Below are 25,684 nucleotides of genomic sequence, written 5' to 3'. Positions count from 1 at the left end.
CCAGGTTCGATCTTTGACAACGGCACCAAAAACTTGATGTGGTTTAAACTTTCAAATTATAAGTTCCTAATTATCAAATCTATTAAACCCAATTATTTTCGATTTTTTCAAGTATATGGGTCAAACAAATATAGTGATAATTAAGGTTGATCCCATAAGGAATTGGTTAATTACTAAGACTTTTAAAACTAACTCTATTATCCAAACAAATGGTAATGTCAAATGGCAAAATCAATGAAGTTAATTAGGCGGTATAACTGTCCATAAAAGTTAAAAGTTAGATAGGTGATTCAACCAGCCATACAGCTTAATAAATATAACACCAATTATGAGGCGGTAAAACTAACCATGTAGGTGGCAAATTGTAAGAATGGAAACAAAAGTAAAGAACAATTTAGATTAGGGTTTTGTAAGAATAGTGAGGAAGTCCTAGGTATTAGCATCCCTTGTTGCTTCAAGACAATGATTAACTTGGTTGTTTAGACCATAAATTGCAACTTGTTAAGGAAGTAACTCTCTTATTCACTTGGATATTGTTTTCACAAATATACAATAATATTCATATCAAGCCCTTATCTATTTGCATGATAAACTAACTTAGCATAAGTTCATGAAATTCAATGAGTTATAGGCTTGTTTCCATCTAAATCCACTTCTACTAACGTGAAAATGTAATATAGAGTTCATATACTTTGAACAACACATGCAAGGCAAGCTTAAGTGCACAAACACATGCTTGAATGATTATAGTTGGTGATCAATTTAACTACGAGTATGAGATGCAAATATATGAACTAACAAGTTCACAAATGACCAAAAATCAACTTAAGTTATCACATAGTCAAGAAACTACAAGTTTATCTCTTCCCTAGTATGTGAGAGTTTAGCTAAGCATGGAGTTGAAACTCATAAAACTCTTGAAATGAAACATGAAATAAACAAGAAAGTAAAGAGTAAAGGTTGATGAAATCTTATTCAATTGAATGAAATAAGAACTTCAAGTTTCATTTTTACACCCTTGATCTTCAATTTCACAACAACATAGTTGTTTTTCTACAAAGAAAAGCTCACATTTTACTCTCACAACTTTATGTTCTATTTTCAAAGCTACAACTATTTAGTTCTCTCTACCCTTCTTTTCTTTTCTAATCAATGAGATATAAGGGGTATTTATAAATGTTTTTGAAAGAGAAAATGATCTCATAATGTGGCCATAAAGTTGTCCTTAACTTTTCCAAGACAAGTCTTGGTAGTTCTAGCCTTTTTTTTTACTGAAAAATTGGTCAAAAAACTTTTGTGAAATGTCCACAACTTGCTCTTGCAAGTTGCAGTAGGTTTATTCTTTACAAGAAAAGGATGCTTTGTGCGTCCGGCGGCTGCTAGGGTTGCGTCCGCGTGGGTGCTTCGTTCATGGCTGGCCAGTCGGCCCTCCAGCACTTCCATCATCTTCCACCAAATTGTTTGTTGAAATTGTGTCCCAGCTTCCGCCTCCAGTGACGCGCGATGTTCCTGGTGTTCTTCCACTTTCGCCATCCGTTGATGTAGTGAAAGAGCCCTCATCCTTCAAGGGTAAGCCAGCTGTCTTCTTCTCCGATGAAGATGTCGCGGCTCTCTCAGCACCTTTTAAACTTACACTAGTTGGCAAGTTCTCCAAGGGCAGGCCACGCATGGAGGAGCTACGAAAGATGTTCCAGTCTATGGGGTTCAAGGGCGTGTACTGTCTTGGGTTGCTTGACCCTAGGCATGTATTGATCAGATTTACTTTGGAAGAGAACTATTTGCGATGCTGGCTTCGTGGAGTTTGGAACTTCCAGAGCTGGGTTATGCGTATCTTTAAGTGGTCTCCCATTTTCTCGGTATCCTCGGAGTCTCCCATAGCACCAGTGTGGGTGTCTCTTCCTGGTCTCCCAGTTCACTATTTTGCCAAAGGGTCCTTGTTTTCGATTGCACGCTTGATTGGGGAACCGCTCAAGGTGGATTCTTCCATGGTTGCGTTGGCGAGGCCGAACATGGCCCGAGTTTGCGTGGAGGTTAATCTTCAGCAAGAACTTCCAGAAAAGCTTTGGATCGGTAATGGGTCTGTGGGGAGGTTTTGGCAACGGGTGGAGTATGAGAACCTCCCTAACTTCTGTGCCGACTACTGCAAGGTTGGTCACAGGGCTCAAGTGTGTCGCATAGGGATGGGAAGAGAGGTGAGAGGCAGGTCGACGGCAGAGGATCAACGCCAAGCCTGGGCTCCTAAGGCTGCTGTAGTTGCTCCAGTGGGGGATGCAACGAGGCATGGGGAGTTGTTGGGGACTAGTCTGCAGGAGGACGAGAGGGGTGCACATCATCTTGGAGGGGAACCCACCGTGATGGAATTGCTGGAGGGGGAGACGGAGCAAGGAACGCGTCACGAACTACAGGACGCTCCACCAAAGAATACTGCGCTGCTAGATGCGAGGCAGGTTGATGCCTCTGCCACGGTGGTGGTGTCCATTAAGGAGCCTAAGAATGCGGGCAAGGAGTTGAGGTCCCTGCCTGCTGAGGCAGCGTAGCCCGAGGACCGGGACCTACAATCTTTATTGGGTATTGCTCAGGAAAGTAGCTTGGCCGAAGCCGCGATTCTACCTGGCTGTGTGGAGGTGCGGCTAGTTGATGCGGTGGTCTTGGAAGGGTCTTCAGGCCTGACTGGGGCGGTGAATCGGCATGGGCAGTTTGTGGTGGTGACGGCAGCGAGGAATCTTTCCCCTCGAGGCACAGCACTAAGAGAGGAGGTATGGGAAGGTGAGGATGGGCTCGATGCTGAACAGCCCTGCCAGGTCATTGACGACTCCTTCAGGGTAGTCACGGGCAAATCCAAGGGCGTGCGTGTGAAGTTTCCGTCAGATAGGGAGCTTCGTTCCACGGTAAGGGCTTCGCAAAATTCTTTCCAGCCTTTATCCCGTGATTAATTCATTATTTTGGAACATTAGGGGTATGGCTAAGGCCTCCCATTTTCGGAGATTGCATAAATTAGTAGTGTCTCATAATATTCAGTTGCTGGTAGTATGTGAAACGCATGTTCGTATGTTGTTAGCAGAGGAGTTTCAGGCTAGATTAAAGTTTGATTTTGTAGTCTCTCATTCTGAGGGTTTGTTGTGGGTTTTCTATAATGCTCCTTTTAGTTGCTCAATTGTGTGAGAGGGGGGTCAATTTTTGTCTCTGTCTATTCTCCACCCGTACTTGGGGAGCTCGATTTCTTTCTCGGCTATTCACGCTGCTACTACTGCGGAGGAAAGGAAAGATCTTTGGGCTGGCTTGCTTCAATGTCAACCGTCCCACGGATCTTGGATGGTATGTGGGGATTTTAATGTCGTCGTGAGGGAAGAAGAGAAGAAAGGGGGTAGGCCGTTTACGGTTGCGGAAGCTGCTGACTTTGGGGCCTTCATGAGTGCAGCAGGTTTGGTGGACGGCGGGTTGTCAGGCTCTAGCTTTACCTGGTGCAATAATCGCCATGGCCGTGCCAGGATTTGGAAAAGGCTAGACCGCTTATTGCTGAATGTGGAGTGTTTTGATGCTGGACTTTCGCTTGGTGTTGCTCACCTGGAGCGTCATCCTTCCGACCATGCGCCATTGTTAATCTCCACTGCTACCAGAATGGATGGTAAGCCCCATCCTTTCCGTTTCATCAATGCCTGGGCTGATCATAAGGAGTTTTTTGGGAATGGTGAAAGAGTCATGGCAGCAGAAGTGTGATGGGTCCCCAATGCATGTTCTTTGTTCCAAGCTACAGCGGCTCAAGTGTCAACTTCAATGGTGGAACAAGGACCGTGTGGGGAACTTTTCAGACAATGTTAAGAAAGCGGAAGAGGAGGTTGGGAGGCTAGAAAAGTGTTTGGAGGAGGAAAGGTCTGAGGTTGTGCATTCGAATTTGCAACTGGCCTAGGCTACGCTGAGACGGGCAATGGCCATGGAGGAGTCACTGCAGAGACAAAGATCTCAGGTAAAATGGCTGGTCTTGGGAGATCGTAACACTAAGTTTTTTCACTCAATGGTAAAGCAACGGCGCATGCAATCGGTAATTCATCGGATACAGAAGTCTGATGGCGAATAGGTGTCTGAGGATGAGCTCGTTGGCGCGGAGGCGGTTCGATATTTCTCTACCTTATTCTCGTCAGCGGATGGCCCTGGTATGCTAGATGTCCTCGCGATCATCCCTCGGTTGGTGTCAGGGAAGGACAATAAGATGTTGGAGGCAGTTCCGTCCTTGAAGGAGGTGCGGCAGACTGTATGTGAAATGGATACTAGTAGTGCAGCAGGGTCTAACGGGTTCACTGGTAGATTCTTCTCCGCTGCCTGGGAGATAGTGGGTGGTGATGTGCATAAGGCGGTACAAAGTTTCTTCTGTGGTGCTGATTTCCGAAGAAGAATTACAGCGATTTCCATTGTTTTGATCCCCAAGGTTCAGCAGCCAAAGGATTTCTCCCAGTATCGTCCTATCAGTTTATGCAACTTTGTGAACAAGATTTTCTCCAAGATCCTAGCTCGCCGGTTAGCTCCTATCTTGCCTAAGATTATTTCGATGAACCAGAGTGGGTTTGTTCGGGGTCGGTCGATATCAGACAACTATCTACTCGCCTAAGAGATAATTGCGGGTATCAAGAGGAAGACGCGAGGGAGGAATGTCATACTCAAACTTAATATGTCAAAGGCGTACAACGGGATGATGTGGCCTTTCTTGATACAGGTCCTGCACGCGTTTGGGTTCGGAGAACGCTAGCAAGATATGATCTGGAGGGTTATCTCTAACGTGTGGTTCTCCGTCATAATAAATGGGTCGCTTTGTGGGTTTTTTAAGTCATCTAGGGGGCTTCGGCAAGAGGACCCTTTGTCCCCTGCTCTATTTATTATCAGGGCGGCAGTGCTATCTCGTTCTCTTAACCAGTTGGTGGCTTATCGTGGGTTCCAGGGCTTTCGGGTTCTAAGAAGTTGCCCGACTATTACGCACTTGGGTTATGCGGATGACGTGCTGATTTTCTCCGGCGCTAATACGACCTCTCTCAAGTTGGCGATGAAGGTACTGGAGGATTATGAGGTAGTCTCTGGCCAGTTGATCAATAAACATAAAAGTTGCTTTTTGGTACATGCGGCCTTGGAAAGACCAAGGAGGTTGAAAATCCAGCAGGTTACAGAATTCTCTTCTAAGCCTTTTCCCATGAAATATCTAGGGTACCCCCTCTTCTACGGGCGGCGAAAGCGAGAGTACTTTGCTGGGATCTGCCAAACAGTAGTGAGTAGAGTGGAGTCCTAGAGAAACAGGTTGTTGTCTTTTGGGGGCAGGATGGTGCTGTTGAAACACGTCTTCGCCGCTTTACCAGTATATCTGTTAATTGCTGTCTCTCGTCCGAAATCCGAGGGGGGTCAGAAGCTGCATTGGATTAGGTGGGGAGACCTATGTCTTCTAGGTGATGAGGGAGGGCTGGGATTCCGGCGCTTAGGGGATATTCACGATGCTTTCTCCATCAAATTATGGTGGAGATTCCGCTCTCTGTCATCTTTTTGAGCGTTTTGTGCAGAGGTACATCCTAATCTGGTGTATCGCGATAGGGGCTCACAGACTTGGAGAAGAATGATAACGGTGCGGCATATTGCGGAGCAGCATATTGGTTAGAGTGGGCGCTCTAGTAACTCGAACTTTTGGTTTGATAATTGGTTAGGAAATGGGACACTGGCGTCGAGACTGGACAGTGTTCGGATCATCTAGTGGCTGATTTTGTTAAGGATGGCACTTGGGACGTTCAACTTATACGGCAATGGGTGCCGGCAGGGATCGCCCACGAGATTGCTCAAGTTGATCCGCCGGTGGGCCAACTTCCTGATCTGATGGTATGGAGACCTTCACGGTCTGGACAGTTCACCCTACAGTCTGCGTTTAACCTAGTACGGTGGCATAGCAATGGATCCTTCATGATGAGAATATAAAAACCAAGGCCCATTCAAGCACATGGGGAATTGGAAGATTCAAATGAAAACTAGTTGATTGCACGAATGCTTGAGTTTAGTAGGATTATTTGATTTTCCTCGTTGATTTTGGTTATTTCTCGTTTTAAAAAATCTAGGTAATTAAGATAGTTTAATTGCGGCCCATTTGTTAGTAAGTAAGGCCCAAAATCTTTCTTAAGTATGTAGGGTAGTTTGGTCAACTTTTGGATTAGGATTAATGCTTGTAAGGGCTATAAATAGCCCCACTTCCTCTTTGTTTGGGACCAGTTTTTGACTATTAAATATAATTAGTGAGTTTTCACTTTCTCTTTGGCAAGAGAGTTGCCTTTGAATACTTGAGAATCTTCTCAAGTTATTCACCCGAACTTATCAATCGAGTATCTCCTTGATTGTGGCGTTCTACCACCTCCAATTTGGTTCGTTAATTCGAGTAGTTACGGGTTGAGATAATATCAAAATTGTTCGTGACTTCTAGGGATTAGTTGGGTCAAATTTCCGCTGCCTAAGCCATGGTGTTTTGGTTGTCTAGATCGTGGTTTCACATCACTTCATGTCTTAACAACGATGGGACCCATATACAGGAGGATAGGTTATGCAGGTTGGTCTTCACCGATCTCCTGGAATTATTTGCTTTATTCTTCCCAAGCCGCAGGGTCTTCCCAGCGACTTGGGCACATTTCTATACAGAGATTTCTAGGTGGGCTTCGCGTTCCTCCTTTAAGCCTATGAGGTGGGTTCGGCCTCTTCCTGGTGGCTTCAAACTTAATACAGACGGGTGTTCTAAGGGCAATCCAGGTATTAGTGGTAGTAGAGAGATCCTTCGGGATGGCGGCGGCAGATTCTGTTTGGCTTTCTCATGCCATTTTGGGAAGGCAACCAGTTTACAAGCCGAAGCGCGGGCCCTTCTTGTTGGGGTAGAAATGTGCGTCCAGGAAGGGTTTGACTTCTTCGAAGTTGAACTAGATTCGCTCGTGTTAGTCGACATTCTACTTGGAAAGATTGGCTGTCCATGGAGTATCTATCAGGAGGTGCAACAGTTGTTGGATTTGAAAGAGCGGTTTCCACAAGTCTCCCATTGTTTCCGCCAAGCGAACCAGGTTGTTGATGTCCTTTCGAATGTAGGGTGCTCGCATGAGGGGAAGGTGGTTTACACGTCTACCTCGTCGTTACCTTCGATTGCTAGAGGCCCCATGTGCCTAGATAGGTTAGGGGTTCCGTCAATTAGGAGGTTCCTACAGGACTAGTGGCCTTTTCATTTGTTTCCCCAATGTTATGTGATAATAAATTTTTGGTTTGAAAAAAAAAAATTGCAGTAGGTTTGCACTGTTTTGCTCAACCTTCAATATTGTTCTATTTTTGGACCAAATTCAACTGCAATTTCCTCAATGATAGAAGCCGAATTAGCTCTTTCACAAACCATAAAAATTGTAGTCCTTTGAGTTATCTTTCGAATGCATCAAGAATCATCTCATTTGGATGTCTATGGGCAAAAAAATGACCAAAACACCCCTAACTGTTCAATCCCCTATTTCACCTTTTGAAAGCAAAAATGCATGATGGTATATCGACCTTTTGGCCAGGAAAATGCATGAACTGGATTTTGATATCTTCATGAGAATTGTAAATCTATGTATTAGCTTCATCATACTTTAAGAATTATCTCAATCTAATACTTGTAACTCAAGATATAGTCAAAATACCAAAAGATATCAAAACTATCAAACTTTTTTTTTTTTTTTGTAATTGGTTGCATCTCATCCTATGAACATTTTACACTTCATATTCACTTTGAATCACTTAAACCATCAATAATAATACAAATATATTTTCAATTCACTCCATTTGATGATTGAGCCGTTAGATCTATAAAAATATGAAATTTCTACCACTTTAATTCATAGAAATGCAATTTTTCACAATTGGACCATAAAATGCAAATTTCACTAGAAACCTAGTTTTTTAGCTATAAAAATGACTAAACACACCAAAACATAAATAATAAAACACACTTAAAACATGCAAAATTAACACGTATCAATATGCTTACACACAACCAAGGTTAATCGTCAAAATCATTAGTCCAAATTATTTGTGCTTGTTAATCATCCAAATCAAGGATTGATCAACTTAAATCTTCAAACTCGATGAGATGTTTGCCTTGTACCCAAAATTTATATCCCAACATTAGGACATCTCTGTCAACATGCATGAGATTTCTAAGCACTACATCACATTTGAACTTGTTTTTAAATTTATGATGGTGTTATATTAAAACTATATTATCTAATTATAAGTACAAATGTAGTACGGAATATAGTTTTACATCATTTTGTGTAAGAGTTGATATTTGAAATTCTTTTATCTTGAGGAAAATTGCAGAAACCTCTCCTGAGGTTTCTGACACTAGCATTCACCTCTCCTGAGGTTTAAGAAATAGCATGCAGCACTCTTGAACTTAATGAATATGTTGCAGATTCAGTCCAAGCAAGAAAATGTCCCATTAAAAAATGATTTTAAGGAGTGAGATGAAAATTTTGTATCAAATTTGCCCTTGATCTTGCTTGACAAGTAGTATTAGCAAGTGAAGGACAAAGGTATTAAGGATCGAGAAAGTTTAGGGAGTGTAAGCAGAAACCATTTCCAAGCAACCTGCAATAGCTTCTTCACTTAAGGAAACTAACGGCTAGTTAACGGCTAAATGGCTAGGTTCTTGCACCAACTTATAAAAGATGGTCTGCAATACATGAAACTCTATATTAGGAAAAAAATGAGTTGTTCATTTTCAACATAAAACACAGCTGGTTTGATTGACTTCAATTTGGCAGCTTGAGGTAAAATATTGCAGCAAAGAGTATGGCTGCTTCCAACCACAAGGGAGCATCATGGAACTCCCCAACATCCTTCACAATAAGGAATAAATATTGCACCTGCAATCGAAAGGCAACTTGAAGATCTCTGAGACTGAAAAGAACCCCAACAAGTTATATTTTTGTTGTGCCAAATGCAAGTAATTCCGGTGTTATGAAGGTCCTAAAGAAGAAGAGGTCAGCAATAGAAGAACTGACACCAATTCAGTTCTGCAATTTGAACAACAGCTGCAAAGGTCAACGGTAATGCAAAAGGAAATGCCAATTCTAGTGGCAAGGGCAGGGGCTCTAAATGTAGCAGTCAACATACTTTTTATCATCAATCTCATATTTGTTGTTATGTATGTTTTCATCCATATTGTGATGATGTGCCGGTTCAAATATACATATCTAAATATAAGATGTAGTTGTAGAAAAAATTGGTGTTGTAAGATATAGTAGAGGAAAAGTGGAACATCATGTATGCAGCACCATTTCTAGTTTACATTATAATGCAACCAATTAAGTTTAAGTATACTGTCATCCGTACAAAATCTAGTTCATCTACCAATACTTGCAAAAAAGATACGAAAAGCAGTTGCATTACAAGACTAATCCATATACACAAAACAGCATCAGAACAATCCATTAATACAAAAAGCATGACTGCGCAATCCATTAGTTTCAAAACACCATCTGCTGCAATGACTGAGAACAAATGATGAGGATTGCAAAGACCTATCAGTTGTCATCACTGCAACAGTCATACAAAACATTCGTATATAGTGACCTAAATGCAAGGAATACTACTAAGTTGAAACTGAAGCAGTAAGCAGAAAACTACAGAGTATGCATTAGAATTGCATACTAAAACTATTGTTGCTGCTGACATTTGTTGACTGCAGTGTTGTAGCTACATTGATTGACAAAGATGCAGCTATAGCAACTTGAGATGCTGCAATTTCCTGAACTGGAGGAGGTTCCAGAGTTTGAGTGACCTGAGTAGTTGTATTTGCGTTAGTTCTCTTGCTACTCCCTCTAGTAGTTGTTCCAGTATTGCACAATGGTCTTCCTGTCTACACAATCACAGAGATCGAACCTTATATTCAGGCATTATATTGAAGCATGTATAAAATGCAGTCATTTGAATGAACCTTTTTCTTTGAAGCAGTTGTTGTGGTATGAATCTGCTGTTGTACATTCACAGTTGCAGGTTGACTTGGAGGAGAATGATTGCTTCTTTGGCTTGAGTGTACAACAGGCACATTGCCTTGCACATGATCCTAGCAGTAAACATAGACAAGTAGCTTTAGATCTTAGAAGGTTTTAAATGCTACAATCCTGATAATAAATCAAAAAAAATTTTACCCAAAGAGTAGCTCCTGACAGGCCAGTGTTTGCAGTCCCTCTTCCTAGTTTGCCTCTTCTATTGCTCAACTGTTAGGGAATAAGCTAACATTAGTGCATTTTATTTATTTTCAGTATTATTTTCAGTAGCAAGTTGAGCACATATAAGACCTGTTGGCCAGGAGTTGTGCTGCCATTCTTCTTCTGGACGGTGCTCTTTGGCAAGACCTCTTATTGTGACCAAAAGAGCCACAGTTTCCATACTTGAATCTGCTCGGCCTTTTTGATTGTGATACAGATTGTCCTTCATCATGTTCCTTTCTCCCATTCACCTTTGGTCTACCTGGAGCTCTCCTCAAAGGAGGTGGCAACATGTGGTATAGGTAACATATGGAGGCTTGAGGAGTCTTAAGCTCTCCTCAAGACTGTTGAAGGGGTAACATGTGGCATAGGTGGCCACATCTTCTTATCAGGAATTGGATGAATTATATTTGTTGTGACGATCCCACTTCTCCTTAGGGCGAACCCTAGGGTTTCGGCGGACCGCCTGCCTAACTCTCGCCAGGGCTTAATACGAGTCAAATTTAAACTTAAAAGTAAATAACCAATAATAAAAGTCAATATAAAGAAAAGTCGCTTTCTTATATAATCATTCAAGTCTTACATCACAAAGTTTTCAAAAGGTACATCAATTTTTCCAAAATACAACCATTCAAATTTGACTAAACCATTTACATCCAAATTCTAATCAAAAGGTAATCAAGTCCGCTTCTTCAAAATCCTTCCATTCCAAGCTCCTATTAAGGAAAACAAACTATGGGGTTGAGCTAACGCTCAGCAAGGCCGAGAAAAACATGCTAACAAATAAGTTCAAGTAACAATAACACTTGTACAAGAAATATAGTTAGAAAGTTCATGTAATTCACAAATAACAATAAAGCACAATCAATAAGGATACGGGAGCTCTCAGGAGCTAAATTCCCATTTGCTTTACCAAGACTTGATCCAATACCTCCATATGATGGCACTCCGTCAACCGGGTAGGTAGCAAGTCCGTAGAAACCCCGCTTACTTCCTCCATCCCTCATTTCACCCTCTCGAATCCATAACCAAACACTCACTAGAAGGAAAATACTACTCGAGTATGCCAAGTAAGACCTCAAAAGATCAAACTTATAATTTTCTCATGGTTCACTAGGCTTCTCAACCAAACCCATGCCGACTCGAGTTGCAAGGTTAGCCAATAAGTTTTGGGCGTCCCCAGATGTACAAATACAATTTGCCAAGTTCACGCAATTCAATTATCAAGTCACGTTCACACAAGTCAATTATCTAGTCAGGTAAAAGAGAACGAGTGCGATAAAGTACACACTCATCTCGACAAGTTCAAATCACTTAATTAACAAGAAACAATTCAAGTATTTAGCAACAAATCATGTACTTGACACTCACCAATTCAAAAGTAAGTGAGCAAATAAAGTCCTTCAATTGTCCGTACTGGGATCGCCTTCGAAACCCCCTTGAGCACTTGAAGAAATAGTGACCAACCATCACTCACATATACTCTAGACCACTTAACATTTAAGGAAGGAAATTGTGACGCCCCCACTTCTCCCAAAGGCGAACCCAAGGGTATCGGCGGGACGCCTGCCCAACTCTCGCCAGGACTCGGTACAATCCATAATTCAAAACTAGGAATACTTCAAATAACTTCAATATATATATTTAAAGTACTTCAAAACACTTCATACTTACAATTAGTCAGCTCTCAAGCTTAATAGAACGCAAAAGAATATTTACTACAGCCATCTGCTGTAATACAACTTAAAGTTTTCCCCAAAAGAAAATAATCTAGCACTATTCACGAGCACTTTTAGTCTCCAACCCTGTTAAGGAAAACAAAAACATGGAATGAGCTATACAACCTAGTGAGGTTCCAAGACACTCTAGCAATTCTAATAAATCAAGTAATTTGAGCATACACAATGTATGATTCAAGGTTGCACATTGGCACATTAACAAGAGACAGTTATCATTGTACGAGTAATTTGAGCATATGACAGGTATGGCTCAGGGTCGCACGTTGGCACATTAGCATGAAACAGTTATCACTATGTAAAATAAACACACATTGAAGAATACGCTGTTTCAGTGGAACCATTTCCGTCAACAGCACCTTATAACTTCATAATCCCCTCGGTTTGTCTAGCCATCACCTTATCCCTCCAGTGGTAGTACTCGAGTATACCGAATGGTGTCCCAGGGTTCCAATCTACCCGATCGAGCATAGTCCTGGCTCGAGTAGGTCAGTAACCAAGGGCAGGGTCCAGTTCAGCTTAGAGCTTACAACATGCACAAGTAATCAAGTAAATTGGTAAACGATAAAAATTTATCAATTTTGTAGGTCGAGTGAGATAAAGTACACACTCGCTGTAAAACTGTGGAAAAGTTCATGTGAACACGTAATTTACTGTAGTCACATAATCAAGTAGTCAAGTAATCAAGTAAGCAGGTAATCAAGTAAATTGGTAAACAGTAGACGGTAAATAATCTCAGTTAACGGTAAGATTTATCATTTTAGTAGGTCGAGTGAGATAAAGTACACACTCGCCTTAAAACAGTGGAAAAGTTCATAGGAGCAATTATCGGTAACACTTAACAGTTAAACACATAATGACCATGGAGTAAACATGTCGTAAAACTATTCAAGTAACGTACTCCTATATGGAACACTCACCAATTCGAAACAAGTAATTAAGTGCTCAAACAAGTGTTTAGGCGTCCACTTCGAGTTCCTCTTGAAGGTCCCTTTGAGCGCCTAAACAAATAAAAATCAACTATTACACACTATCGCTTAAAACCCCTACTTATCGAGAAAGATTGCACCCGTGTACAATCTAAGAAAATATCACAAAAATGAGCCTCAATTACTCGTAAATCGAGGTTCAAAGGTGGGGTTTAAAACTCAAGTAAAAATCTGATTTTTATCTTTAAAATCATTGGATGGAAACAAGTAGGTATGAAACCATGTAAATAAATTTTCAAACGAACGATTGAAGTCGGACGTGAAGATGCCACGTCACAATCCGACCAAGAACTGGCCGGATATCCGGCCGGATTTTTGGCTGGATTCAAGGCAATGAAGAAACCCAATTTTTTTTCAAATCTCACCATCAATCCAGCCAAGAACTAGCCGGATATACGGCCGGATTCTATGAAATTATTTTCGTTGGGATTCTTTTCAAAATGGCCAAAATTTATCAAATTTAGGGTATTTTTTGGAAAATCATAACTCACTCTTTGAAAGTTTAAAATTGAAAAATTTGGTACCATTGGAAACTACTTCCAAAATATTAAAAGTTCTAGGAAAACACTTTTCCATGATTCCAATTGGAAGACATTCAAATTTTGGATCCAAGATGTTGTCTTGGAATACCAAGACAGATTTAGTTGATTTTCGGCAAAGTTTGAAAATTCTGCAAAATTCACACAATGTGAACTAGCCTCTGAAATTTGGAATTCAATTAGAGTTACAATCAAAGTTTAAAACACAATAAGTGGAACAAGATTCGGAGTTTTGGAGCACCAAGATATAGCGGCTCAAAGTTGCTGAAAAGTGAGACTGTTAGGCTAATTTTCACGTTTAAATCACGAACTTTGGGGCTTTGGTTGGGCATCGAAATGGACTCGGAATGGCACTAAATTTGGTAGTATTACACTACCATATAAGGGCTATTCCTCTGTCACTTTTCATAGAAAAATCAGTTCAGGAAGTGGGTTAACAAAGTCACTAAAGTTCCAATTTTCCAAGGCAAAGCTGCCTTGTACTTCCATTTCCTTTTTTAAAACATTTGGCCAACGAATCTTTTCAAACATGGTCCATTTATGAATACAAATGTCTAAGAAATATCCAAAATATATTTGGTTGGTGATTAACACCAAGAATTTGAAGATCACAAGTCCCAATTCAAAAAGGGTCATTCAACTAGCCAAAAAGAGGATTTTTCATCACTGAGTCAGTTTCAAAATTTAGCCACAACTCACTCAATTCAACTTGGAATTGAGCATGGTTAATGGAGTTGAAAATTACATTCATAAGGCTACAATTTCTCAGAAGGAATTGTTTTAAAATTCTGTCCACAACTAGCTCATAATTGAGCATTAAATCACAGCTCAAAACAGGGCTTCCAGTATAGACGAGAAACAAAATAGGCAAGTTTACAAGGTTTGTACGGCTAGCTCAGGTGCAATTAAGGCATGAATTTTATACATTGGAAAACTGGAAGTGTCTAGTTTCTAATGCCACTAACGGCACTCGATTTTGACATCGGAGTAAAAAGTTATGACCGAAACAAAAACACTGCCAGAGTAATACGGGGCTCATTTCCAGCTTTGACAAATTTTTGAAAACTCAACATTTAATCATCCAAATCACGTAATTTTTTGCGAAAACCTTCCACACAACCCACACAACATGTATACATCATAAACAAGTCAATTGAACCACAAAAAAATGCACTAAGGGTCATGGTAATAACAAGGGCAGATTTGCCACTTTTGCTCAACTCTCTCCTTTTGAGTTTTCCTTCACAACCCAATGTATTTCCACTAGATTAAGTACTAATCCAATATAAATAACATTGTTTATCATCAAATCAGTCCACCAAGCCATTGTGGGATTTCATAGAGTCCACACACCAAATTTCCAACATAAATAAAGCTACCCACATGAATATATGAGCTTATAAATGCAATATAACTTCCATAAGTCAAGATTTGAAAGGTTGATCATTACTTACTTTCTTAGATGATCAAGGCAGAAATTTCGGTCCTTTTAGCTCAAGAAAAACCGTGAGAGCAAGCCCCTTTTCCTAGCTTGAGGTGATCTCCAAGTGGTTAGCAAAGTGTATGTGAATTTTGAGGTGATTTGGTGAAGATTTGAAGCAAGGATTGATGAAGGAAAATGAAGAACTTTGGTTGTTTTTCTCCTTGGATGGCCGGCTGTCTTAGAGCAAGAGAGAGAGAGGTTTTGGCTGCAAATGAAGGTTCCAAGAGAAGCTAAAATGTTTGGCTCTAAATTGGTTCAAAAGTCAACTCTCTCTCCCGCGCATACGCGCGCATTTCGTGCTCGATTCCTCTCGAGTTTGCTTCACTTGTGTGACAGACCCACCTCCCCCTAAGGTGAACCAAAGGGTTCGGCGGACCGTGCCCAACTCTCGTTGGGACTCAGTCATTCACCTCAACCCTCAAACAAAACCAGAATAAACCCACAAGAATAACTATAACGACGATCCAAAACTTAAAGCAAAACTTATGTACATCACTATCTCAAAAGGAGTACAAACATCGAATATACAAAGGTTCTCAATTAATCATACATCCAGCCCGTGCCAAAAGGTAGGGCGAGAACCATTACAAAAGAATTCAAAGAACTAGACTAAGCTAGTCTATACCAAGCACTCGTCCTTGCTCGCGTCCCCTGTTAAGGAAAACAAAACTAACGGAATGAGCTAAAAGCTCAGTGAGGTTCCGAACACATAATCAAACAATAGGTCCAGTGAAAGCAATAATCAAACAATAAGTCAAGAAACAGGTACAATATAAAGCGATAATAATACATTCATTAAAAGGATACGTGCTCACATGGAGCCTTTCGTTCTTTCCTTCTCCTTTCGTTCCTTATTCCTTCAATATTTAAAATTTCATTTGTAATTGAAAACCTCCTTTCATTCTTTCTTTTCATTTCTCCCCCTTCTGGACATTGGCCAGATTCCACCCGACAACGTGGTAATACTCGAGTATACCAAACTTTCACCCAGGGTCACCCAAATCGCTCGACCGAATCCGCTTCTGGCTCGAGTCGACCGGCAACGAAGGGCAAGGGCCCAGTTCAGCCAAAAGGTTTACATACATGCACAACTAACATGTAAACACTTAACATTGAAAATTTCACATTTTATTTAGGTCGAGTGCGATAAAATACACACTCGCCTAACAAAATTCATTTTGAACAAACGTTTATCATTTAATCAAATATCCACAACAAATCACATTGTTAATAACATAACAAACAAAGAACACTCACCTATTTAAACAAAAGAACGTCCAAAGTATTCTTCCGGGTGATACCCTCAATCACCAAGGAACCCTAATATAACCAAGAGAAACTATCACAGTTCATCCATCAAAAGTTTAAGTAATTCAAAGAAAATTCGAATACTTACTAGTACAATATATAAATGTGAGTTTTAAAATAAAAGGATACACTTAGATTTTACGGCCGAGAAAAGAAAAATAAATAAACTCTAGATTCACCCCTAAAGCCTCGTTTGATAAAATTAGGTTTTACGGCCGAGAAACCCTAGGCAATTCTTCTTTGTTTCGAAAAGAAAATGAATAAATATTTGAAGTTCAAAACTTGACATTTGTAACTGAGTATCATGCTTAAAACGGTTGTCTTATTCACCATGCGAAAAAGTACAAGTTCAAATGAAAGGTAGCTTAGATAATACCATTAAAGTGGACCTAAGTATGTCCAAGCAAAGTAAGTCCAACGCATCACTAAACCACATTTCAAATCTCACTTTTACTTATTCAAACATCAAGAAAATAAACGGACAGCATTTCCCCTTAATTTGCTTACTTTTCCGGCCATCAAGGCTTCCTTTTTTCCTCAATCAAACCCAAGTCATACACAAAATAATTTTATTTCAATAGCCGTTCAATAGGCTCCAAGTAGTACAAGTACAAATTCAAGCTAGGGAAAAGTCCGGAAAGGAAAATATGTTTGACGTTGTTTTGCATAACAGACACAAATGAGGCTACGCTTATCGGGTTGGAATGAAATTTATACCGTTTCGAAGCTAAGACAGAGAGCTACAACTTTGATGAAGACCACTCAGTCCAGTTCATAGTGTAGCTAGGTAAAAAGTGAAATATACGAAACCAGAATCTCACAAACAGGTTGGCTAACCGCACTATGGTTAAACGACAATAACTCAGGCTACCAAAGTCCGATTGAGGTGTATCTTATGGATTTTCGAAGCCAAGACATATACCTACATTTTGTATGAAGACCTCCAAAGCGAAATATTGAATTTTCATAGTCAAAAATGGAAATCTCCATGAAAATAGAAATCTGAGCGCGGAACAGGGTTCATGGCCAGTCAAGGGTATTTCAGTCATTTCACATACTACAGTGCTCGGATCGAGCTGAAAGTTTGTAGGCAGCTCGTTAATACCATTTGCTACAACTTTTATGTTTTAACCTAAGCCTGATTCAGCCTCCATCATGGCCGAACAGAACCGGGCAGAACAGGGAAAAAATGAAACCCTAAACTGGAATTCATGCATTCAAGTGCTAATCTTCCATAAAACAACATCTAAAACAACTAAAAACCACTAATAAGCAATTAATTGAAGTAAAGAGGATGTTCTTGGCAAAATACCTTAAAACCACAAGAAAGGTAGGAGTTTAATCTTTCCTCCTCCAAAACAACTCCACCAACACCTTCAACCTTTCCTAATGATCACTTGTATGGTGTAGTTTGTGATTTGGTTGGTTGAAATTCAAGATTTGAGCAAATTTGGAAGCTAGAAATTGAAGAGCTCTCTCTTGTTTTCCTCCTCAAGAGGTTCGGCCAAGACACAAGAAAAATGGGAGAAAATTGAGTCAAAATTGATTTTAGGAAAGTTAAGAAGGTCTTGGTCAAAAGTCAAGGTCCAATGGTTTTGTGACAAATGATCCTTTAGAGATTCAATCCTATCCTTTTGTCTACCAAGGGTAATTTATCTAGCTAACTTCCAATTGTCTCCTAGCACCTTGTAAAATAATAATACTTAGCACAAAAATCACTTAATCACCAAAATTTTATCGCACTAGCGGGTCCCATGATAGGGGGTAATTTGTTAGTAATTTTATTATTGATTTCCCCTTCTATCCCTGACAAATATTGTGTTAATTGCTGATATTTACTCATATTTGGTATCTGGACTTAATTTCAGGAATGAAGCAGAAAACTACCAAAAAGGAGGGACTTTATGGAGAATATGGAGACTTCTAAGGGCTTCAATCCTTAGGCCTTGGATTCGTGGGGACCACAAAGCTATAGGTCATTTGGGCTCTTCAAAAAAAGCAACGTAGAGAGACTTGGAAGAAGGAGGAATTTTGGAGACTTTGTCCACATGTGTGGGGACCACCGGAGAGAGCTTTTAGTCATCTTACTTTTGACTTTTTAAGGAGAGGACGTACAGAAGAAAAAGGAGACCTCTAGTTTAGCTTTTTAGTTTAGTTCTAGTTTCCTTTCTCTGGACTGGCCTCTGACACACGCCAGGTGTTCGACAATATTCCCCAACGGGAAAAACATCTTTTATTCCTTGTTTTCTAGTAAAAACGCAATGCCTTTGCAATCCAGTACTTTTGGCTGCAATTCAACTATGAGGAGTGGCTAATTTCTTCATCTAGTCAGAGGTTAAATCGAAGCTTTGGTTCGACAAAACTGTGAGATCGAATTGATTTCCCTACGTTCTTTAATTTGCAAGTATTTATATATTTCCTGTTCACTTATGCATATGATTATTTCTTGCAATTAAATACTTGATCACTGTTTAATTGTGTGAGTAATTAACAGCCATCTAAGAGTGCTCAATCCGTAATTGTTGGGTAATTTTAGTGCATGTGGCAAGTGATATGATTCAATTGTAGTAGAAACTTTTGAGTCGTTGTTGCGGAAATATATGATATAGCCTAAATAAACCGAGCGTGTGTGTTTGTTGGTTATAATTGGTGGCCAGTCTAATGATTAATGCTGTCAATAGGTTAAATCCTAAGAGCGTGTTTAGGACTGCTTAATTGGTTAGGGCAATAACTACAGAGCTTGTTGTGGTTATCGAATCAGGAAGGTTAGGCAGGTTGTCAGAGCTTGTTGACAACCATAACCAGTTTATTTGTAAATGAAAGATTTTATCTCTGCATCTGTGATCAGTGATTCGAACCATTAGTGGAGATTATACCTTTGACTAGAGATTTTCCTTCCGTTAATTTACTTTATATTTCTAATTTGAGCAATTAAATTAGACAGTTCCATATCAATTCCCCCCATTTTTATTTAATGTTACATTCATTCAAAATAAATTCCCAAGTCCCTGTGGATTCGACCCTGCTCGCTGCTATATTCGAATTTTGTCTTTCACGTAATTAATATACTTTGGTATATCGGATCAAGCAAACTCTGGCACCAGGGTGAAGCTAGTAACCCATTGCACAGCCTAAGTCCCTGCTCCAGTACCATAGTGGACTTAATTCGTGACTTAAGAGTAGGAATTTTATTTTTGCTGGTTTGACACCCAACAAATTTTGGCGCCGTTGTCGGGGACTTGGTGTCAAAATAAATTTATTTTCTTTGTTTATTTTTTATTTTTATTGTTACTGGTTTATGCCTAGATCTTCTCGTACAGGTGAACTGCAATATAATCCTGAAATAGAGAAGACTGCTCGTGCATTGAGAAAAGCAACAAGAGAACGAGCAGAGGCATCCTCCTCATCTACTGGACATAATTCAGTAGTAGATTTTGTAGATTCATTTAGTGAGACGGAAGAGATAAATAGCACCATGGCTAATGAACGGACATTGAGAGAATTGGCTGCACCAGATTTAAATCAACAGCCCCTATGCATTACTTATCCTACATTAGAGGTTGCATTTGAGTTAAAATCTGGACTAATCCATTTACTTCCTTCTTTTCATGGCTTACCAGGTGAAGATCCCCACAAGCATCTCAAAGAATTCCATGTGGTTTGCTCGACAATGAAACCCCAGGGAGTCACAGAGGAGCAAATTAAATTAAGAGCCTTTCCATTTTCCTTAGCCGATAAAGCTAAGGATTGGCTCTATTATCTGCCCTCTGGGTCAATATCCACATGGACAGACATGAAGAAGCATTTTCTAGAAAAATTCTTTCCTGCATCCCGAGCTGCAAGCATTAGGAAAGACATCTGTGGAATTCGACAATTCAATGGAGAGACTCTACATGAATATTGGGAAAGATTCAAGCAACTATGTGCTAGTTGTCCTCATCATCAAATTCCTGACCAACTCTTCATCCAGTATTTTTATGAGGGTCTGTCCCAAACTGACAGAAGAATTATTGATGCTGCCAGTGGGGGCTCCTTAGTGAATAAAACACCCACGGAGGCAAGAAATTTGATATCGAGTATGGCTGCAAATGCTCAACAATTTGGAGACAGGCAGGATAACACGACTCGTAGAGTCAATGAGGTAAGTAATTCTTCAATAGAGCAAAGATTAGATTGTCTAACTTCTTTGGTTGAAAAGTTAGCTATAGGACAAATGCAGCAATTGAAAACATGTGGAATCTGCTATGGTTCGAGTCATCCAACAGATATGTGCCCCACACTCCAAGATGATTCGACTGAGCAGGCTAATGCAGTTGGATTTCCAGGACCACCTCAGAGACGGTATGATCCCTATGCAAACACCTATAATCCAGGATGGAGGGATCATCCTAATTTTAATTATGCAGTAAGGCCACCAGGATTTCCACAACAGTCACAATATCAACCTAGACCTCAACTTTCACAGCAACAACCTGCTCCTAAATCAGGTATGTCACTTGAGGATATTGTGAAATCTTTGGCTACTAACACTCAACAATTTCAACAGGAGACGAAAACTAGCATTCATAATTTGGAGAATCAAATGAGCCAGTTAGCTTCCACAGTCAATAGATTGGAGTCCCAATTATCTGGAAAGCTACCTTCGCAGACAATTGTCAACCCCAAGCAAAATGCTAGTGCCATCACATTAAGAAGTGGCAAAGAGTTGCCTGAGCCGAGCAAGAAAATTTCTGAACAAGCAATCGAGGAAGAACTCGAAAAAGAGGGGAATGTGTCTCAACCTAGAGCCTTGGAACAACCAGATTTTGGAGAAAAATCAACACAAGTGGTTACACCTCCGCCTCCATTTCCTAGTTGACTGGCAAAGTCCAAAAAGCAAGAGCAAGAACAGGAGATTTTGGACACTTTTCGAAAAGTTGAGGTAAATATCCCTCTTTTAGATGCAATTAAGCAAATTCCTAGATATGCTAAATTTTTGAAGGAGTTATGCACTGGTAAGAAAAAGTTGCAAGGAAACGAGAAAGTGCATATGGGAGAAAATGTTTCGGCAGTTTTGCAGAAAAAATTGCCTCCTAAATGCAAGGACCCAGGTATGTTTACTGTCCCTTGCAAAATAGGTAATATTAAAATTGAAAAAGCTATGTTGGATTTGGGTGCTTCGATAAATGTTATGCCTCGTTCTATTTATAATTTGATGAACATTGGGCCTTTAAAAGAGACGGGCGTAATAATTCAACTGGCTGATCGATCAAATGCCTATCCTGATGGAGTTTTGGAGGATATTTTAGTGCAAATTGATAATTTGATTTTTCCTGCAGATTTTTATGTGCTTGATATGGAGGATGATAATTCTAATTCATCTCCAATACTGTTAGGGAGACCATTTTTGAAAACTGCTAGAACAAAAATTGATGTTTTCACTGGCACATTGACTATGGAATTTGATGGTGATGTTATTAAATTTAGTATTTATGATGCCATGAAATATCCTGGTGAATCTCATTCAATTTTTGTTATAGATGTAATTGATTCTTTGGCGCAGCAAAATTTTGAATTTAATAATGACGATGCGTTGAAGGTTGCTATTTCTACTGGTCTCTGTCAGGAAAATTTGCAAAAGATAAAAGGGAAGTTTGTTTTTCCTTTTGAATTGCAGGAAGTTATTTTTGAATTGAATTCTCTTTGTCCAGAATTTTCCAATGTGTCTTACTTGGAATTACCTCTGTCTCATTCACAGCTTTTGCCATCTATTGTGCAAGCCCCGAAGGTGGAATTAAAGCAGTTACCGGATAATTTAAAGTATGCATTCTTGGGAGATGGAGATACACTCCCAGTAATAATTTCCAGTAAATTGACTGCTTTAGAGGAAGAAAAACTAATTCGGGTGTTGAAGGACCACAAGGAGGCAATAGGATGGACAGTGGCTGACATAAAAGGATTAAGTCCAGCCACTTGCATGCATCGCATCTTGTTAGAAGATGGTGCTAAGCCTTCGAGAGAGGCTCAACGGAGATTGAACCCACCAATGATGGAGGTAGTGAAGAAAGAAGTTTTAAAACTTCTTGACACAGGTATAATCTATCCCATTTCGGATAGTAAGTGGGTAAGTCCTGTTCAAGTAGTTTCTAAAAAGACAGGAATTACTGTTATTGAAAATCCTAAAGGTGAGTTAGTGCCCACTCGAGTTCAAAATGGGTGGAGAGTTTGTACCGATTTTAGAAAATTAAATGCATTAACTCGTAAAGATCATTTTTCATTGCCTTTTATTGATCAGATGTTGGAAAGGTTGGCAGGAAAATCTCATTATTGCTGTCTTGATGGTTTTTCAGGTTTTCTACAAATTCCAGTGGCGCCTGAAGATCAAGAGAAAACCACATTTACTTGCCCTTTTGGTACATTTGCCTATAGACGAATGCCTTTTGGTCTTTGTAATGCGCCTGCTACATTCCAAAGGTGTATGGTTAGTATATTTTCTGATTATGTGGAGAATATCATAGAAGTGTTTATGGATGATTTTACTGTCTATGGTAATTCTTTTGATGAATGTTTAACTAACCTCACAAAAATTCTTAAAAGGTGCATTGAGACTAATCTTGTTTTAAATTATGAGAAATGCCATTTTATGGTAGACCAAGGCATAATTTTAGGCCATGTGGTATCTGCAAAAGGAATTGAGGTAGATAAGGCTAAGGTAGAAATTATCAAATGTTTACCTTACCCTACAAGTGTGCGGGAAGTTCGCTCTTTTCTTGGCCATGCAGGTTTTTATAGGCGTTTCATCAAAGATTTTTCAAAGATATCCCATCCTCTATGCAAATTACTTCAAAAGGATGTGGTATTTCATTTTGATGATAATTGCAAGAGTGCATTTGACACGCTCAAGGGATCATTGACTTCAGCACCAGTGGTTCGACCACCAAACTGGAGTCTTCCTTTCGAGATAATGTGTGATGCCAGCAACTTTGCTGTTGGTGCAGTACCTGGCCAGAAAGAGGGCAGAGCTTCTTATGTCATTTATTATGCCTCGAGGACCTTGGATGGTGCCCAGTGCAATTATTCGACTACGGAAAAGGAGCTTTTAGCTATTGTTTTTGCTTTAGAAAAATTCCGTTCTTATTTACTTGGCACTAAAGTCATTATTTATTCTGACCATGCAGCTTTGAAATATTTGCTCAACAAGAAAGAGGCCAAACCACGACTTATAAGGTGGATTCTCCTACTCCAAGAATTTAATTTGGAAATTAAAGACAAAAGGGGTGCCGAAAATATGGTTGCTGATCATCTCAGTCGTTTGATCAATAGTGAAAGACCTGCTCCCTTGAAGGATAATTTTCCAGATGAGCATCTTTTTGTAGTTCAAAAGACAACTCCCTGGTATGCTGATTTAGTGAATTATCTGGTTACTAGAACGCTACCTAATGATTTGTCTAGAGTTCAAAAGGAAAAAATTAAAAGTGATGTTAAATATTATGTGTGGGATGAACCATACTTGTGGAAATATTGTTCTGATCAAATTATTCGCAGGTGTGTGTCTAAAGAAGAGATTCCATCAATTTTATCTTTTTGTCACTCATATGCGTGTGGTGGACATTTTGGCCCTAAGCGAACTGCAAGAAAGGTTTTAGAGTGTGGTTTATTTTGGCCAACTTTGTTTAGTGATGCATACTTATTTTGTAAATCATGTGCAAATTGTCAAAAGACAGGTAATTTAAGCCATAGAGATCAAATGCCTCTTACTCCTATACTGGTTTGTGAAATTTTCGATATATGGGGTATAGATTTTATGGGTCCATTTCCTTCCTCTTTTGGTAATATGTATATATTACTTGCAGTTGATTATGTCTCAAAGTGGATAGAGGCTAAGGCAACTAGGACTGACAATGCTAAGGTTGTAGTTGATTTTATTAAATCTCATATTTTTGTCAGGTATGGCACGCCAAGAGCAATTATCAGTGACCGAGGAACACACTTCTGCAATCGAGTAATGGAAGCATTGTTGAAGAAATATGGCGTCACTCACCGGGTCTCTACGTCCTATCATCCGCAGACTAGTGGTCAAGCAGAAATCTCCAATAAAGAAATCAAGTCGATACTTGAAAAGACGGTGAATCCCAATAGAAAGGATTGGAGTTTGCGCTTAGATGATGCACTTTGGGCTTACCGTACAGCTTTTAAGACCCCCATAGGTATGTCTCCTTACCGATTAATTTTTGGCAAACCTTGTCATCTACCTGTGGAATTGGAACATAGGGTATATTGGGCAGTTAAAAATTATAATATGCGGATGGATGAATCTGGAGAACACAGGAAGTTGCAATTGCAAGAGTTGGAGGAAATCCGAAATGATGCATATGAGAGTTCTTGCATTTATAAGGAGAAGACAAAAGCATTTCATGATAAAGCAATTTCAAGGAAAATTTTTTGTATTGGTCAAAAAGTACTTCTTTTTCACTCTAGAGTTAAACTTTTTCCTAGTAAATTGCGTTCTCGTTGGATTGGACCTTTTATTGTGACTAATGTGTTTCCTCATGGTGCAATAGAAATTCAAAGTCTTCACACTGACAAGATTTTTAAGGTTAATGGTCATCGTCTCAAACCTTTTTATGAAGGATTTCAAGTTAATAATGTTGAGGAGGTGACCCTTGCAGTGCCTGAACTCTCTGATTGAAGCATTATTTTGTCTAAAGAAAGGCGCTTTTGGGAGGCAACCCAATTGTTCCTTTTAATTGTTTGTTCAATTCCGTGTGGTAGTTTAGAGGTGTTCTCCTTGAATTCGACTAATTTTGGGTTTCAGTTTTCGTTTTTGCCGATTTATAGGTGCCCTTCAGTCTTGACGTGCCCGCGTGATGACGTGCAGGAAGCTCACAATCAGAATCGTCTGAAAGCCACCGTGATACGCGACTATAAAACGCGAGTTGTAGGCGCGTTTTCAGTCGCGTTTTCATTCCTGCAAGATTTGCGCAGGAAACGCGAATTATAAAACGCGAGTTGTAGGCGCGTTTTCAGTCGCGTTTTCATTCCTGCAAGATTTGCGCAGGAAACGCGACTTATAAAACGCGAGTTGAAGGCGCGTTTTAACTCGCGTTTTATGTGTCCCAATAAAGGCTTCAGAAACGCGCTTTCAGCTCATTTCTTCCTCTCTTCTTAATTTTCCAGGTTCAGGCTTTGGAGACTCGCATGGCCAACGTCGATGCCAATGTAGCTGGCATAGCATAGAATTTGGCGCAATTTCTGCATCATACGGGTTTTCCTCCTCCAGCTCCGCCTCGTCCACCTCTTTGACCGGATTTCAGGGAAGTGTTGCTGTCCTCTCACCCACTTTTGTTGGTTATTTGTCACATTGAGGACAATGTGTCCTATAGGTGTGGGGGGATCTAATGGGGTGCTAGTG

General features: G+C 39.9%; 1 protein-coding gene across 1 annotated transcript; it reads left to right on the top strand.

Moving 5' to 3' along the window:
• Positions 1-19,591: 19,591 nt before the first annotated feature.
• Positions 19,592-21,151, top strand: LOC113771170. The gene is made up of 2 exons (XM_027315784.1): positions 19,592-20,780; positions 20,898-21,151. The coding sequence occupies exons 1-2, from the start codon at positions 19,592-19,594 to the stop codon at positions 21,149-21,151; spliced, it is 1,443 nt and encodes a 480-aa protein (XP_027171585.1).
• Positions 21,152-25,684: the final 4,533 nt, after the last annotated feature.

The sequence above is a fragment of the Coffea eugenioides genome, chromosome 5, assembly GCF_003713205.1.
Source record: "Coffea eugenioides isolate CCC68of chromosome 5, Ceug_1.0, whole genome shotgun sequence".
NCBI classification, from domain to species: Eukaryota; Viridiplantae; Streptophyta; class Magnoliopsida; order Gentianales; family Rubiaceae; genus Coffea; species Coffea eugenioides.
The sequence above is the reverse complement of the archived record's forward strand: the minus strand, read 5'-3'. Positions and strand labels throughout refer to the sequence as shown.

Coding starts and splice junctions, on each gene's coding strand:
- LOC113771170 (XM_027315784.1), top strand. CDS start 19,592: ATGCCTAGATCTTCTCGTACAGGTGAACTGCAATATAATCCTGAAATA. Junction 20,781..20,897: donor ACAACCTGCTCCTAAATCAG/GTATGTCACTTG, acceptor TAGCTTCCACAG/TCAATAGATTGGAGTCCCAA.